The 16,228-nt window shown below is 61.8% G+C and overlaps 1 protein-coding gene across 1 annotated transcript in view; it reads left to right on the plus strand.

Annotated features, from left to right (window-relative positions):
• Positions 1 to 16,228, plus strand: part of EXD3 (exonuclease 3'-5' domain containing 3) — a 76,349-nt gene that overhangs the window by 16,108 nt on the left and 44,013 nt on the right. The window contains 4 exon segments of the mRNA XM_077771561.1: positions 2,090 to 2,205; positions 9,868 to 9,932; positions 14,944 to 15,117; positions 15,445 to 15,612. Of these exon segments, the coding sequence (XP_077627687.1) occupies positions 2,103 to 2,205; positions 9,868 to 9,932; positions 14,944 to 15,117; positions 15,445 to 15,612 (510 nt within the window). The 5' untranslated portion in view covers positions 2,090 to 2,102.

Genomic DNA, 16,228 nt, shown 5'->3' on the forward strand with positions numbered 1-16,228 from the left:
TCTCTCTCTCTCTCTCTCTCTCTCTCTCTCTCTCAGAAATAAATAAAACATTAAAAATTTAAAAAAAAAAAGTGATAGATTTCCAGGATCTTTTAAACATGTGGAGAGAGGTATTGGGGTTCTGTCAGAGTCCCTCCCATTAATGATGGCAGTGTAGAACATCCGGCAGTGTAATTTGTTCTTTCATCTACTCCCCTCCCCCACTCTTTAGACAGGATAATTTCCAGTGATCTGTCTTCACATCTCCTCATTCATCTGCCATCTCCAATCCACTGTCAAGCCCAATCAGTGAATTCTTCATTTCAGCTATTACACTTTTTATTGAGAATTACCATTTAGTTCCTTTATATAGTTTCAAGTAATTTCCGCTTTCCCTTGTCTGTTTACTCATTAAGACCATATTTTCCTTTAACTCTTTGAGCACATTTTCCATTCATTCATTGCATACACTTATAATAGTTGTGATAGTCCTTGATAAAGCCAACGTCTGAGCCACTTCGAGTTGGTTTCTACTATCTGGGTTTGTTTTGTTGTTGTTGTTTGTATTTTTTTCTCCTTGATTATGGGCCATATTTTCCCATTTCTTGGTAGATCTTGTGATTCTTGTATTAGGTACCGAACATTGTGAATGATACCCTGTAGCAACTCTGGATTCTGTTATCTTCCTCTGAAGAGTGTTGATTTTTGTTCGAGTAGGCAGTTAATGTCTAGCTGATTACCTTGAACAGGTGAGCATGGCTTGACAGTTTTGTGAGGGTGGATCTTTGTCTTGGTGGGATTCAACCTACAAACCCACTGTGGATTTTTCTGGGGCTTGGTTTTAGATTTTGGCAGGTCAGGTCAAGAGTGGGGCTCACTTTAGGCATAGCACCAAGGCACGGCCTTTCTGAAGTCTTGGCGAGATGCTGCAGTGTTGTCTGAGCTGGAACCTAATGTATGGCGCTACTTGGCTGCTAGAGTCTCTGTCGCAGGCTCAGGCCGTCGGCGGCTGTTTCTGGGAGCCGTGGAGATGCTGCATTGCTCGTACACACTTCTGGCTGCCCCAGCCACCCCTCTGGCCAGTGCCCCGCCCCACAGATGCACTGCCACCTCCTCCACTTGGTGGAACACGGTGCTCTCTGGGTTCCGGATCAGCGGTCTTGGCTGGGGGACTGCCCTCGGTGGGAGCCAGGCATCCTGGGGCCCTCCTCAGACACCGTCCCGCTGTCAGGAAGCACGGTTGTGTGTTGCCTACTGTCCGGAAGTCAGCTGCCTAAACTATGTTGTCCAGTTGTTTGTGCCTCGGTGCCGGTCCTCCCACGTGGCCAGAGCAGAAGTCCGGAGCAAACGGTGAAAGAAAGGAAAGAGAACCGTGGTCCGCACTTGGCTCTGCTGTGGATGGTATTCACGTAGTTGTGCCCATGTCTTCTATAAATAGCAAGCCAAAGGAAGGCTCGCTCAGAACTGGTTTAGGAGGCGGTGGGCTGTGCGGGCGCTGCCGGGGTACGGTAATGAATTCTTACCTTGAGGTTGGTCTGCCATGGGTAAGACGGAGGCTGAAGGAATAACCACATCAACACATTCTTTAGAAAGAGAAATGAAAGTACTCAAGGGCATAGCTGGCAGAGCTCCTGAGAACAGCTGCCTCTGGGTGGGAATTTTGGAGAAGGAAGCACAGTAGGTCTCCCCTTCCGTGGCTGTGTGAGGACTTGGGGTTTACACGGTAGGTCATGCGGGTGTTACCGTGATGCAAAGGGGTGACCGCGCGTGAGGACGAGGTCAGTATGAGGCCTCCACAGGCGAAAGGAGGGAGAACAGAGTGATCTCTGTAGACGTAGAGAAGTGCGTCGTGGAGAAGCCGCCTTCGCAGGCGCCCTGCGGGATACCGCAGCTTGTCGCCAGGGTCCGCGTGCTCGTGTGGGCTAGCTCACGGGTCCTCATGGCAAGCCCGCCTCTGAGGTCAGCTCTGGGCATCCCATCCCAGCTGGCGGGTGGAGCCGAGGGCGCCTGGGCCCCTGCACCTTGACCCCAGAGGTGGGCCCTTGGTGTGGGGAACGGTCTAATTGTTTCCGCCAGTTCCTCACTCGGAGCTGCCCGCCGCCTCCCCCAGCGCCACCCTGAGGATGGACCCGGCAGAGCCTCCTGGCGACCCCGCTGCTGGCGACCCCGCTGCTGAAGACACAGACCCCGCTGGCAACCCTGCTGGCAGTGAGTGCCAGGCCCCAGGTGAGTCTGCGCCCCTACGGCCCTGACAGCTGGCTGCGTTCGGCAGGGCCAGGCGTGGGTGTGGGGGGGGGGAGGTCTATGGGTACGGGGTACATGTGTGTGCCCCAGGTAGGCACCCCACGGGGAAGGCATCCAGTGCTATGGCCCCGGTGGCCCCGGGGTGGGGCATGTGGCGCTACCCCGGGGCCAGATGTGAGCATGCAGGTGGCACAGCCCAGCAGCACCGCCTTCCTGTCTCAAGGGCTGCAGGGAGGCGCCTCTGTGCTGGGACAGGCGCCACCAGCTCTGAGGATAAGCGCTAGGTGTCCCGTGACGGGCTGCCTGCTGGCCACCTGCTTGGTGGCTGCCAGGAGGACTGGACGACTGGACAGACACTCGGCGTGCGTGGGGCTCCGGGGAAGGACGGCTGTGTCGCCGGGTGCGGCACCGCACCACGTGCGCAGTCTCTGGGCTCCACGCAGGGGCATTTGATGCATCTTGCCAAGAAGGAGTGGGGAGGGAACGATGATGCTCTGAAAAGCAGGGGCCTGGGCCAGGCTGCAAGCACAGGACCCCCAAGCCCCACAGGTACCCCTGCCCTGCGCCTGAGGCAGAAGAGGGCAGTGCAGGGCATCAGCCTGGGTCCTGCCCGGAGACGAGGGGCCTGTGTGGGCACGCAAGCCCCCTCCGTGGGGAAGGGAGGCATTTTCACTTTGGTGGCCCTGGATGTGGTCAGCAAAGAGCTGCTCCTCATTCCCACCCGTAGAGCCCCAGCTTGCCTCTTTTGTTCTGGGCAGCCGTGGTCCCCAGAGGTTCCTCACAGGGGCCTCCAAACTGGGTCATCAGCCTGGGGGTCACCTCTGGCCATTGAGCCTGCCAGAGACAGGAACGGGGACCCAGAGTCGGGCGGGGGGGAGACAGGGACTCTGGGGCAGGGGGTGCAGGCGGTGCCCACAGGGGACATGGGTGCACAGGGAATCTTCAGGCCTCTCTTTCTCTCAGGGCCTCACCCAGGGTGGCGCATCAGGTCCTCCTGTGTCTGCCCATCCCCACGGGACGCACGTAGGGTGGGGCCTGCAGTGACATCACATCTGAGGATGTGTAGAGCAGGCCTCCCTCCAGGGTCTTCCAGGCCTCACCCTTGGTCTACTGGAGCTAGCAAAGGGGCAGGCCACCCTGAGAACAGACACAGCCCCCCCGGATCAGACACAGCNAGCCCCCCCTGGATCAGACACAGCCCCCCCAGATCAGACACCCCTTCCCCTGGATCAGACACCCCTTCCCCTGGATCAGACACAGCCCCCCCTGGATCAGACACAGCCCCCCCAGATCAGACACCCCTTCCCCTGGATCAGACACCCCTTCCCCTGGATCAGACACAGCCCCCCCTGGATCAGACACAGCCCCCCCAGATCAGACACCCCTTCCCCTGGATCAGACACCCCTTCCCCTGGATCAGACACAGCCCCCCCTGGATCAGACACAGCCCCCCCAGATCAGACACCCCTCCCCCGGGTCAGACACCGCCCCATTGTCTGGCCTTGTGCGGCCTGGTCTCCTGGCCTGCTCTGTGTCTAGCTGTGCTGGTGAAGCTGGCCTCAGGAAGGCCTCTGTGGGAGACCTCAGGCCAGGGCGTCTGCCCGCTCCACCAGGCTCTGGGGGATGGCACCCCCGGGGGGCTTCTGGCCCCTCTGCTGGTTTTGCCCCGGGGTCTTCCTCAGTCTGTGGTCCCTGGAAGGGTGACGTCCACGTGGCCTCCTGCCTGCTCTGCTGCAGGCGTGAGGAACAATGAGGGGAGGGATGGGCCAGTGAGGACCTCGGCCTTTCCTCCCGACCCCCCCTCCCCCGGGGCCAAGGAAACATTGTCCGGCTGAAACGTCAGCTGGGCTCAAAGATTGTTTTCCTCATGAAAACGTGGCCTTTGTATGAGCAGACGTAGCTGAATCAGTTTAGCTGGCGGGGGTTTTCAGGAAGGACTGGATTTCCCTTCCCTGGGACATTCAGGGGTTTTCTCAGCACAGAGCGGACAGGCCCTACAGCTCCAGGAAGCCCGCTTCCCTCCTGTGGCCCCTGAACACAGGGCCCAGTGCTTCCTGGGGCTGGGCCCTCCCCTGGGGCAGGGGCCTGTCTGCCTCGCCCTGGCCTGAGGGCTTCCCCTGGCCCCTGGGGCCGCGGAGCAGCTCTTGGGCTGGGCTGTGAGAGAGGCCATAGAAACAGGTGGCACACAGCCTGCTGAGAGAGGGCTGTGTGACTGTGGAAAAGTTACTTAGCTTCTCTGTTTCCTTGTCTCAGAAAATTTGTGGTGAGGCAGTGCTGACCTCCATCTGTGAGTCCTGAATGGAAGTGCCTGGAGCATCGTGCCGTGAGGAGCTGGTTATGATCATTGTTAGTGTTTGATCCAGAAGGGATTTACTGTGCTGTGAGATGTGAGGTGTGGGTGCCCCTTGATTATACTTCCAGAAGACCATGCAGGTGTCCCAGCAACACTCAGTGGGCAGACGCTTCCCCCCAGGGCTGTTTCCTCTGTGTTTCAGAGCTTCTCTCCAGCTCTCTGCTCTGTACCTTTTCGTCTGCTCATGACGAAATTTTATTTTGTTTTCTTTTTTTAATGTTTTTTTTTTAATGTTTTATTTATTTCTAGGAGAGAGAGAGAGAGAGCGTGAGCAGGGGAGGGTCAGAGAGAGAGGGAGGCACAGACTGAAACAGGCTCCAGGCTCTGAGCTGGCAGTCAGCACAGAGCCCGACGCGGGGCCCGAACCCACGGACCGCGAGATCATGACCCAAGCAAAAGTCGGACGCTTAACTGACTAAGCCACCCAGGCGCCCCAATGTTTTTTATTTATTTCTGAGAGAGAGAGCGTGAGCAGGGGAGGGTCAGAGAGAGGGAGACGCAGAATCCGAAGCAGCTCCAGGCTCCGAGCTGTCAGCACAGAGCCCGACACGGGGCTCGAACCCACAAACCCTGAGATCATGACCTGAGCCGGAGTCGGAAGCTTAACCGACTGAGCCCCCAGGCGCCCCAACGACTCCCTGTTTTAACGACTGTGCTTTTGTGATACGACCCGGTATCTGGCAGGACTGAAAGTCGCTTGTTGCTTTTTGTCCACCTTCCTTCTTCGCTCCCTCCTTCCTCTTGTTCTTTTGTTCCTTCTAAGTGTGGGCCTCACAATGAGCCGGTTCGGTTGCACAAAGATCCTGCACTCTTACTGGACTTCATCACACGGCTGGGTGGCCCGGGGGTCTGAGCCGCGTCCGTGGGGTAGCACGTGTACAGCCTCTCGGACGCCCCACAAAGGTGGGCTCTGCTTCCCACCCTGAACCCAGGACGCCCCTGGTGCCTGCTTCCGACGAGTCAAAACGATCTTTCCCTGAGAGCCCAGTGCCAGCATTCCTGACCTGTGGGATCTGTGACCGTAAGAAGTGACCAGTTTAGGGTAAATTTCTACGCAGCCAGAAAAAAGGGAACACGTCTCAAGGACAGGGTTTGCCTTCCTAGCTGTATTTTCTTCTTAGATGTGCTTTTTGAAAAATAGATCTTCCACAGTTGTTTCTTGTAATGTTATTTATTTTGAGAGAGAGCACACGAGGGAGCCAGCAGGGAAGGGGCAGAGAGAGGGTCCCAGGCTGGCTCCGCGCTGCCCGCACACAGCCCTACGTGGAGCCTGGACACAGGCACCCTGAGGTCATGACCTGAGCTGAAACCAAGAGTCCAACGTTAACTCAGGAGCCACTCAGGCACCCCTGTTCCACGTTGTTTTTAAAACTAGCTATGGGGCGCCTGGGTGGCTAGTCGGTTAAGCGACCGNAAAATAAAAATATTAAAAAAAAAAAAAAAACTAGCTGTGCCGTCGTTTTAAATCTCTGTTGTTAGTAGAACCTCTTCCGGTGGCTTTTTGGACGTGCCCTGGAAGCCTGGTGGTTTCTGGGTGTTGAGCGCGCGCTCACCTGAGTGGACGCTGAGTGCACGGCTCTCCGGGGGCTTTGCTTGGGCCCCACGGCCGTGTCGCAGACAGCGAGAGCCCGCCTCTGTGCCGGCGCCCTGGCCCGTCCTGACCGCCCACGCCCGTGCGCCCTGTGCTGAGGGCAGGCGAGGTCTGTCTTGGAGACTCACGACTTCTTGGAGGAGGCGAGGCGACAAGGCCTCTCACCCCACTTCCCAGATGGGGCCAGCCCCCGCGGGAGAGCCCCCCCTGCCTGTTGGGTTTGGGTGCTGTTGGGGCCTCCGAGGGGTTGCTGAGCAGGCGGGTGTGGATTTAGGGGCTTTGAGGAGCACCCTTTCTCTTGGCCTGGTGCCTGCCCACTGCCCTGGGGGTGCTCAGGAGGGGCTGGGCCCACCGTCAGGGCGCAGCCCCACCCAGACAAGGGTGGAACCTGGGACCAGGGACCGAGAGGGGTAGTCAGGTGGGCTGGAGAGGGTGGCAGTGCCCACGTTTGTGGAGAAGCCACGTGCCCCTGCGCTGGGAGGGAGGATGTCCCCCACTGCCAGCCCTCGCACGGACGTCGCTGAGGAGGGCCAGCACCTGCAGCGGGTGGTGTGGTGGGCAGTGCAGGGGATGGGTGGTCCCCTCCAGGGATCTCCCTGAGGCCACTCGAGCTGGTGGCCATGCACACCTGGCGCTGACACTGTGGAGCACCCATCGAGGTCCAGACCACAGCCCTGAACAAGGTCAAGTGTGCTCACTTCCTAGGAGGGACCAGGATACATCCGGGGCAGAGCTCTCGGTGGGGCCCAGGTCTCAGGGGCTGGGGAGGCAGCTTCGAGCAGGGCTGGGACAGTCCCCGTGAGGGCAGGGACCAGGCCGGAGGAGAGCTGTCTTCCCTGGACCTGTTCATGCCCTTCCAGTTCCTGCAGGATCCTTTGGATTAGGGGGAATCTTTTAGGTAATCGAACTCTTTGGGAGACCTCGCCACCCCAAGGTCATCCAAATACTCTCTCAGAGGCTCTACGTATCTGTCTTTCACGTTCAGATCTACAGCAGGGGTGGAGTGGAGTGGATGGAGCGGTAAGGCTGGGTACTCCAGGGTCCTCTCAGTTAGGCTCACACAGTTCCCGGGGCCAGGTCCCGCGTGCGCCCCGCTCCGGCTCGGGGTCTTTTCACCGGTCCACACCTGTGCTCTCCGGGCCAGCGCCGCTCACCCTGCCTAGGGTGCTGCTTGGAGCTGGGGGTAGGAGTCTCGTGTCACTGTGATTTGGGTGGGTTGTTAAGACAGGTGGCCCACACACAGCCTCGCAGCCTGCTGTGCGGCTAATTGTGGGTGGGTGACGACTCCACGTAGTCTACTGCGTGGACGGCCCTTCTTCATAGGTCTTTGCATCTTACTCTCAACGCTTTATGGCTTTTATGCGTGAATTTCGCTTGCTAGATTCATCCAACAAAATCTGAAATTTTGTGTGCCATTGTCCCTGTTTCTAATGTTCATCTCCACGTGTTGCTGGTTTACAGAGAAACAGGGGGTTTCAGCCTTGTGTTAAGCGTCTGTGCGGGAAGAAGCCCCCGCGGAAGCGTCTCTAGACTCCTCACGGCTCCCACAAAACTATTTCAGTGAGCAGTAGTATGTTTTGTTTTGTTTTGATTTGATTTTTAAAGACTATCTTTTCTAGAGCAGTTTTAGCGTTACAGCAAAATCCAGAAGGTTACAGAGATTTCCCATACCCTGCCCCCCGAAGCACAGCCTCCCACCCCCTGGCCAGTGGGGCGCCCTCCTGAACCCCACGGCCACGCCGCCGGCACCCAGAGCCCCCGGGGGCACTCGGCCCTCCTGGCGGTGGCGCTCTGGGGGCTGGGACGAACGCGGTGACAGGCGTCCGCTGTGACGGCCTCGCACGGGTTGTTTCGCTGCCTGCACGGCAGTGCCTCTTGCGGGATGTCGCGGGGCCGGGGTCCTGCCTCGTGGCCCGTTCCCACGGCGCCCTCCGCTCGGGCAGGTGCGTGAGGGGCCCCGCGTCTCCTCTCGGCCTGACCACGCGTTTCTTCCCAGCGCTGAGTGGTATCCGCTTATGGACGGACAGGGGTTTGTCAGGGTAGTGACGATTTTATTGTTTCCTTTCCAAGTTCTGTGCCTTTACTTGTGCCTTCGTGTAGCGCTCGGCCAGCAGGGGCCCACAGGCCACGCGGAATGGGCGGCGGGCACCTGCTGTGGGCATCGCTCGGGGCCTATTTCAGCATTAAGTTCCATGTTTGCTGAGGGTTTTGTTATTGAACATCTTTTTTTCTGGGTCATGAAGTTGCCTGTGGTCTAGTTGCAGAGTTGTTTCTTAAATCACGAATAGAATTTACTTTTGTGAAATGCTTGTTTTGTGAAATGTCTCCCTCCACCCCACTGATGAGCCACAGCGGTAGACCCTCTGGGGTGGGTCAGCCTGGCTGCCCGGCGTGCACCCAGCATTCCCTCCCCCGTGCTGGGCGTCGAGTCCAGCCACTGTGGCCTTGGCTGGGTCCCTGCGTGTGGGCCCTCAGCCTTCCCTCCCCGGCGGGTCGTCTGCGGGGGCCCAGCCGGTTGCCCTTGTCTCTTCGGTTTTTTTTTTGTTTTTTTTTTTACATTTTTTTTTTAATGTTTTATTTATTTCTAGGAGAGAGAGAGAGAGGCAGCGTGAGCAGGGGAGGGTCAGAGAGAGAGGGAGTCACAGACTGAAACAGGCTCCAGGCTCTGAGCTGGCAGTCAGCACAGAGCCCGACGCGGGGCTCGAACCCACGAACCGCGAGATCATGACCCGAGCGAAAGTCGGACGCTCAACCGACTGAGCCCCCCAGGCGCCCCTGCCCTTGTCTCTTTGATTCTTGAGTAGATTTGCGGGTGAGCCACCCACGCTCCTGAGCCCCCTGACCTGACCTAGAGAATCTGTTAGTGACCTCCTCTCTGACCCCCTGGGGCAGGAGGTGGAGGCCCTCAGGCTCTCCCCCCGCACCCCCACCCCCGGCTCTGAGCACATGGCCCTGATGCNAGGTGGCCCAGGGCAGGTGGCTGCCGGGGTGGGGCGGGCCCTCTGGAGGCGGCCAGGGGGCGCTGGTGGTTGTGGGTGACTCGGAGGCCACTTTCTTTCCCAAAGTGGAGACCAGGCGGCAGCCATCTTCCCAGGCCTTGACCTTAAACCTGGTCTGAGGGCACAGTCCCTTTTCCAGCATGACGGTAACCCCGACTCCCCCTGGGCCTAGGGTCCCCGTTTGGCCCCTGCCCCGGCCGGCAGTCCCGCGGTGGGGCAAGCAAGAGAGTACCAAGGCCGTGGGTGGGGAGGCTTCGGGGAGCAGCCAGGGGAGGCAGAGGCCGGGACCGCTGTAGGGCCTCAGCAGAGGCTGAAGGCCAGACTTGGTGGGCAGCGGATGGGCGTGGGCTGTGACACGGCACGGAGGGGTGGGGGGGTGGTGGCCCACCAGGCACGCCCCGATGGTCAGTGCTGTGGGCGTGGCCCTGGGGTCCGGCGCCCCTACCCTGCGTACACGGTGAGCCCCATCTGAGCCCCGCAGCCCGCCACCACTGAAGCATGCGGCCTAGGCTGCCCCAAGCTGTGGGCAGAAGCCCATCGCATAAGTACCGCCTGATGGCCAGGCCAGAGTCCCAGGGGAGGGGCGGGGGGGGGCTCTGGCCGGAGGCCATGGGCACCGGGCGGCAGCTGTGGGGAGCCCCCCAGCATTGACCAAAGGGGGAGCCGGTGGGTTCTGCACAGCCCTCGTCCTGTCCCCCCAGGCCAGGAGCCGCTCCCATTCCTGCAGGCCCTGCGGACACCGTGGTCCTCACGAGAGCTGCAGCGGGTGAGTGCGCGTGCGGGATGGGCCCTGCTGCCGCCCGTCGACCACCCTCCCCGGATGTGCTGGCAGACGGGGGGGGGGGGGGGGGCCCCCCCNGGGGGGGGGATGGCCCCCACTAGACACTGGTGGACACAGAGCCCTGAGGCTCCGAGCAGGAGGGAAGGGCCTGTGGCCACCACTCGGCTTCCACACCGCACAGGGGACCCGATGGGCCATGGCCGCCTGTGTGCCACGTGGGGCCCGGGTACCCACTGGTTCACACAGGCCTCGCCCATGGTCCCCCTCCTAGGGATAGCCTGTCGTCCGGCGGGAGGCTGCTCGGCCGCCCCACTGCGGCCTGTGCCGGGAGGCTGGCTTTGCCCCTGGGGTGGTGAGGGCACTGCTGTGAAGGCTGAGGCCCAGGTCTCCTGCCGCCCAAGGAGGTCGGGCCCACGGGGGCAGGCGTCCAGAGCAGGCGCGCTCCAGGAAGGGGCCGCGGGCCTGTGTGACAGCCGTGTCTGTGAGCCGTTTAGGCCAAGGCTGCTCCCCAGGCCCGCAGCTTGCTTGGTGACACTGGGGGGGACCAGTCCCTGGCTAATTGGTCAGCCAGACCTGTGGGCTTACCGTGTGTGTGTTGGGGGGGGGCACAGGCCTGGGCTCCTCACAGCCAGACCTGTGGGCTTACCGTGTGTGTGTTGGGGGGGGGGGACAGGCCTGGGCTCCTCACAGCCAGACCTGTGGGGTCACCACGTGTTTCTCTGTCGGGGCACAGGCCTGGGCTCCCGAGCACCGGAGCCGTGGTGGGCTCAGCCACCTCCCAGCTGCATGCGCTTAGGCGATGAGCAGCCAGTTCAAGCTGGACGAATGCAAAGTTATTGCAAAAGTCAAAAGCTCTCTCTAATTTTGTAACCGCGGCTTTGAGATCAGGACTGAAGTAACACAGCTGTGCTGTCTGGTGAACACATTCCCTAACTCAGGTCACCCCCGCGTGTCTGGGACGTGTCTCCCCTGGTCCCCGTGGCATTTGTGAGTCTTTGTCCCTGTTCCTGGTGAACTAACCTCATATGTGGGGCTGAGGGTGTCCCTTTCGTTCCCTGGAGCAGCTGGCTGGAGACGGGAATCGCTTGCTCCTCGAGAGTCTGGGAGAGGGAAGAGCGCGTGGTCCTGCCCAGGGGTCTTGGGCAGGGCTGCAGGGGACCCAGGTCTGTTCCGAGTTCCTGGTTCTGGTTTATTTCCCCAGGAAGCGTCCGTTTCTTCCGTGTCATCACAGCTGCTGGCCAGACTTTCCGAGGCGGGGAGCGTGAGCCCCCAGCACGAGCCGTAGCGCTGCCTCCTCGGCTCTGCTCTTGGCCTCTTTTCTGCGGCCGGCGTGTCAGCTTGGGCTGGCGCCGCTCGGCACCACCGTCTGTCGGATGCCCGTCATTACTTCCCGGTCCTTCTTTCCCAGGTGTTGGCCCGAAGCGGTGCATTTCCCTCCCGGTCCCTTCGTCACAAGTTTCGAGGTGGAGGGACCCATTGTCCGTCTTCTCTATTTTCTGACTTTCATTATGGCCCCTCATTCGGCCAGCGCGTTGCTTATTTCCAAGCAAACACAGGTGTGCCGGGCATCTGGTTTCTGTCAGTGCTGCTCGTGTGCCAGGGGATCGCGTGGGCCCCCAGAGCGCCTGCCTGGAGGGCCACATGCTGTCCCCACTGGGCCCCACGCCGGAACCCGTCCAGGCTCCTGTGAGCAGGCAGAGATGGAGGGTCCCTGCGGGCCCACACGGTGCCCCGGAGCCGGCTGAGCGCAGGGAGGTTCCGGGGTCCCCGACGGAACAGCACAGGGAAACTGGAGGCTGGTTTGTAGGACCGTGTGCGGGTTTGTGATGCAAAGAGGAAGGAGGCCGGTGGTGTGGACTGGGGCCTGGGGCAGGGGCCAGACATGGGGCTCAGAGCCCTCGAGTGGACATGGCAGGCCAGGTGGCCGGCACAGGAGGGGTGAGTGACTGGGCAGGACGTACCCCCAGGACCTTGTGAGAAACACGGGCTCTGGGGCAGGCCCAGCCTGTTTGAACAGGCCCGGGGACCACGGGGCACAGGAGCCGGCAACGACGGCAGGTCCCCACTGGGGGTCAGCGGTCAGGGGCCAGGAGGGAAGGAGACAGCGGCAGCCAGAGTCCAGAGCCAGGGCTCCAAAGGATTGTCAGTGTAGACCCAGGACCCGGGCCGAGGAGCGAGCAGCACAGGAGCGGGGCCACGGGGCCTGCGCTTAGACCCGCCAGGACGAGGGGCAGCAGACGGGCAGTGGGCGCTCGACCTAGTGCCTGAGGGGCACCCTGGGGCCGCAGGGACTGCAGGGGCAGGAAGGACTCTCAGACCCCAGGCGGGGGTGCAGGAGGGGCCCCGGTGTTATGTTCTGTCCTTGATTTTCAGCTTCCACTTCCTCCCTCCACAATGTCTGTGGTCTGTTTTCATTCCCAGACCAGTGGCCTCCGGTCCCTGTTCTCAGACCTGTCACTGTCGTGGTGTGGCCGTCACTCACGGTGACTGTCCCTGTGTGTTACGTGGGCTCATCTCAGCGAAGCTTCCTCCTCTGGCGGGGGCGGGGGAGGGGGCAGGTGTGTCTGCAGAGAGCGATGGTGTTCCTTCCAGCCAGCCCCTCCCGGGGCTCCGGTGCGGGTCCCTGTGACGGGCAGGCCCAGGTGTAAGGGGGACTTTCTGGGACTCCTGGAGCCCGGGCAGCCCACCGAACTGGGGGCGGCCCACGCTTTCCCATGGCACCCCATGCAGGGTGCTGACCGTGCAGCCCCGGGCCCTCAGAGGCCTCCTTTCCCACAGACACCTCTCCTTTCCTGGGTGTCTGCAGAGGGAGCCTTGCCAGGCGTCCTGAGGTCACCCAGCGCCCGAGGAGAAAGTCTGCATTTCGCTTCTGGTGAGCGAGCCAGACTGCTCACGTACCGTGGTTTTAAAATTACATTCCAGCCAAGTGGATGTTGGTTCTAAGCGTCCTGGGGAAGCGCCGTCCACACTGTGGGCGCCAGCGCTGTGGCCCCCGCTCCAGTTCCGCACCTGCCTCCCGCCCGCTGCTGTGCGGGCGGGCCCCTCAGCCTGCGGGGCGCTGGGTGCTGTCCGAGCACAGCAGAGGCATGTGTGCGGGAGAAGGCACACGCACAGACAGCGCGGGTGACTCCCAGAGCTCCGGAACTAAGAGCTGCTTTGCAAGGAGAGAGTCCTGGCCCGGCCTGGGCCCAGGTGCTCTCAGGGCAGAGATGTGGGAAGGGCCACGGGGCCACCCACAGAGGGGGTCCATGCCTCCCTGGTGACTTCCCCTCCCTTGTTGCTTAGTCACAAGCGGTGGAGGGTCTGTGGGCCGGGTTTGGTCAGCAGAACCCTGGGGAGGCCCCGGGGGCGTCCGGAAGGCCTCCTCTCCTGGAATGATGCGAGAGCGCAGCGGGAGGGGCCCGGGCCCTCAGTGGTGCCTCGGCGTAAGCAAGGCCCGTAGCCCCCGGTGGGGCTTGGCACCTGGGCCAGGCGAGTGTCGCCTCCACAGTGCTCCTGGGCACTTCTCGCAGGAGGGGATAGAGCCAGCGCCCGGCCTTGGAGGGCAGAGCCCTTGGCCCGCATCCCAGCAATGGGCAGTGGCTGTCGCGGAAGGACTTGCCCACTGGCTCCCCTTCTGCTGGCTACCACAAGGCTCCCACCGCGAAGAGCCTCTGGGCGAGCCCAGGAAGGAGCCGGCCCCAACAGTGGACTAGGGAGCGGCCCCACTGGGAAGGGGTCCGGGAGGCGCAGCCACACCTGGCTTGTGGGATGGTGGCACTTTCGGAAGAGGCTTTGTGTTTTGTGGCTACTGATCAGAAAGTGCTCACCAGAGCTTGAAGGTCTCTCCCGGGCCGGGTTCCTCCTTCGGGCCCCAGGGCCAGCCGCACACCCTCTGTCCGGCTGGTGGAGACGGCCCAGCGGAAAAAGGAGATGAGGCGTCTACCTGAGCCCACCTTGCGAGCGGAAGAGCTGGCTGGTGGCAACGACAGAGCGCGGGCCCCAGCCACATGGCCTCGCTGCCTTGCTCCGCGAGCCTCTCAGGGGCCCTGTGAATAGGCACCGCACATAAAAAAGTCAGAACCAAAGTCCAGGGAGGCATCTTTCTAGACCTTTCGTTCCATGAGCAAGAAGGGGGCAGTGGTTCGGCCTCAGTTGTCTTCTTTCACACATTCCTGGAGGGTGGGGACAGCGGCCCCTGCGGGTGCCCCCAGACGCCCGAGACGCGTGTGGCCTCGGCCCGCCCGCCCCAGCGGGTAGCAGCGCTTCAGGCTGTCGTCGGTCCACTGCATCTGCAGGCCTGCGACTCCTCCGGGCCCCTTACGAGTGGCCTCGGGCGTCCGAGCGTCTGTTTCCTGAGACCATGACCCTGAAGCTCTGCCTGGAGGGGGTGCAGAGACCGGGCTCTGCGGCCGCAAGCGGGTCCTTGACTGGAGGGTGTCTCACGACTGAACGCAGAGTCGGGCAGAGGAGAGAGCCAGGGCCGGGCCCAGCGTGGCCCTCACGGACCACCCCCCCGCTTCAAGGTGCACCAGGGACCCCTGTTCTCCTGACACTTTAGGGAGAGGACAACTCACGGGGCCCTGAGTTTTCCTCTGTCGGTTTGTACGTGTTTCCTAACCTTCGGCCGTGCAAGTGGTGGAAAGTAACGCAGAGGCATTTTCCAGTTTGGGTTTTTTTCCTTCTTTCCTCTGTTTCCCGCTGCTTGCTGGCCCCGCTGGGGGTCGCTGTGCGTGAAGGACGAGTGCTGCGCAGGTGGCTGAGGCGGAGCTCCTGCCGCCCTCGGCCTGACCAGGGGATGTGCCCTCTGTCTTTCCGGGACCGTTCGTGTGGACAGTGGCTGCCTCCCAGGACCTGGGGCGGGTCACACGAGAGCCCCGAGGAGGGGAGGACAGTGCTGACTGGCCCCCAGTCCCCCCTCTAAGCAGATCACAGGCTGGACAGTGCGGGTCAGGGGAGGGTTTGCCAGGAGGACTTGAGCTCGACAGAGTGACAGTGAGGTTCTGTGTGTCCGCAGCTCCGCGAGGAGGCCTGGCGGGGCTTTGCTGCCCTAGACGACCCGCTGACCGGACTCCTGGACATGCTAGAAGGCAGCCAGGCCTGGCAGCGCAAGGGCCCCTCCCTGGAGGCCTGGGTAGTCTGTGAGCTGCACCGCTGGCTACGGTCACAGCCCCTCCCTGCGCCGGCCCAGGTGAGCCCTGCCCACAGCCCACTGGCCACGTCCCTTCCACGCCATCCACACCTCCTGGCCTGGTGGGCTCCACGCCTGCCCGACCTGGCCTGCTGAGCCCAGCAGGGGTCAGTGCCTTCGGACCGACTGTGCTCCTGGGTCTGTGGCTTGACCCTCAGCCCCACAACCACACATCTCCCTCACCTGTGCCCCTGCCCCCCAGGCCTCGCCTGCCTGGAATGTCCACCGCAGACACAGGGTCGAGGTGCTGACGTCTGCGGCCAAGTCAGTCCCAGCACCGTGCTGCAGCCCCCCAGTCCCCGGCTGAGGCTGGCTCTGGTCTCCCAGCGCAGCTCAAGGCTGAAACAGCTCCAGGCCCGTGCGGTCAGGGTCCTTGCCAAGAGTCCCCCGAGTCTCGTGGAGCCACTGGTCAGCATCTTCCAGCTGCAGGACGCAGACCGGAGCCCCCTGCTGACTCACATCCACCAGCTGTACCAGGAGGGCAAGTTCAAAGAAGTGAGTGTGACCCCCACGTGGGCCGGGACTGGCAGGGAGGGGCTCAGGGGCCAGGGCCCCGGTGGGGTCAGTGCGGCAGGCAAGAGCTGGGCTGAGAGGGCTCATAGGGTCCACCCTGGGAGTGTCCCCTCCACCCCTCCACTACGGGGGTGCTGAGACCCCCAGAGGGCCTCAGGGACCAGCCAGCCCAGGAGCCCAGCTCGGGGCTGTGCCATGCACCAGGGTCCTTAGAGCCCCTCATACTCACAAAGCTGAAAAAGAGGCTGGTCGCAGCCCCCAGCCTGCGCCGGGCCCTCTCGCGCAGCACCTGGGGTCCTTCCTCCTGAGGTGTCCACTGGGTCCTCAAATGTGGTCAGCGGCCCAGGGACACCCTGGCTGTGGCCTGGGGCAGGACCGCGTACCTGAGCCGCTGCTGTCCAGTCTCATTTGTCAATTCCCAGAAATGCTTGGAGGGCTAAGAAGATCACGGGTGTGGGGGGCCCTCAGCCCGCGCTCGCCACTGCTCGATCACTTCCCGCGCCCTCCTAGCCCAGAGCCTCCCCGGCCCGGGGAGCTTTGCCAGGGAGCACCCACATGACCCTTGAGGCTCCCCCTTCTCACTCCTGCCTCTGTCTAG

This window comes from Crocuta crocuta, unplaced genomic scaffold, assembly GCF_008692635.1.
Source record: "Crocuta crocuta isolate KB4526 unplaced genomic scaffold, BGI_CrCroc_1.0 scaffold1013, whole genome shotgun sequence".
Lineage (NCBI taxonomy): Eukaryota > Metazoa > Chordata > Mammalia > Carnivora > Hyaenidae > Crocuta > Crocuta crocuta.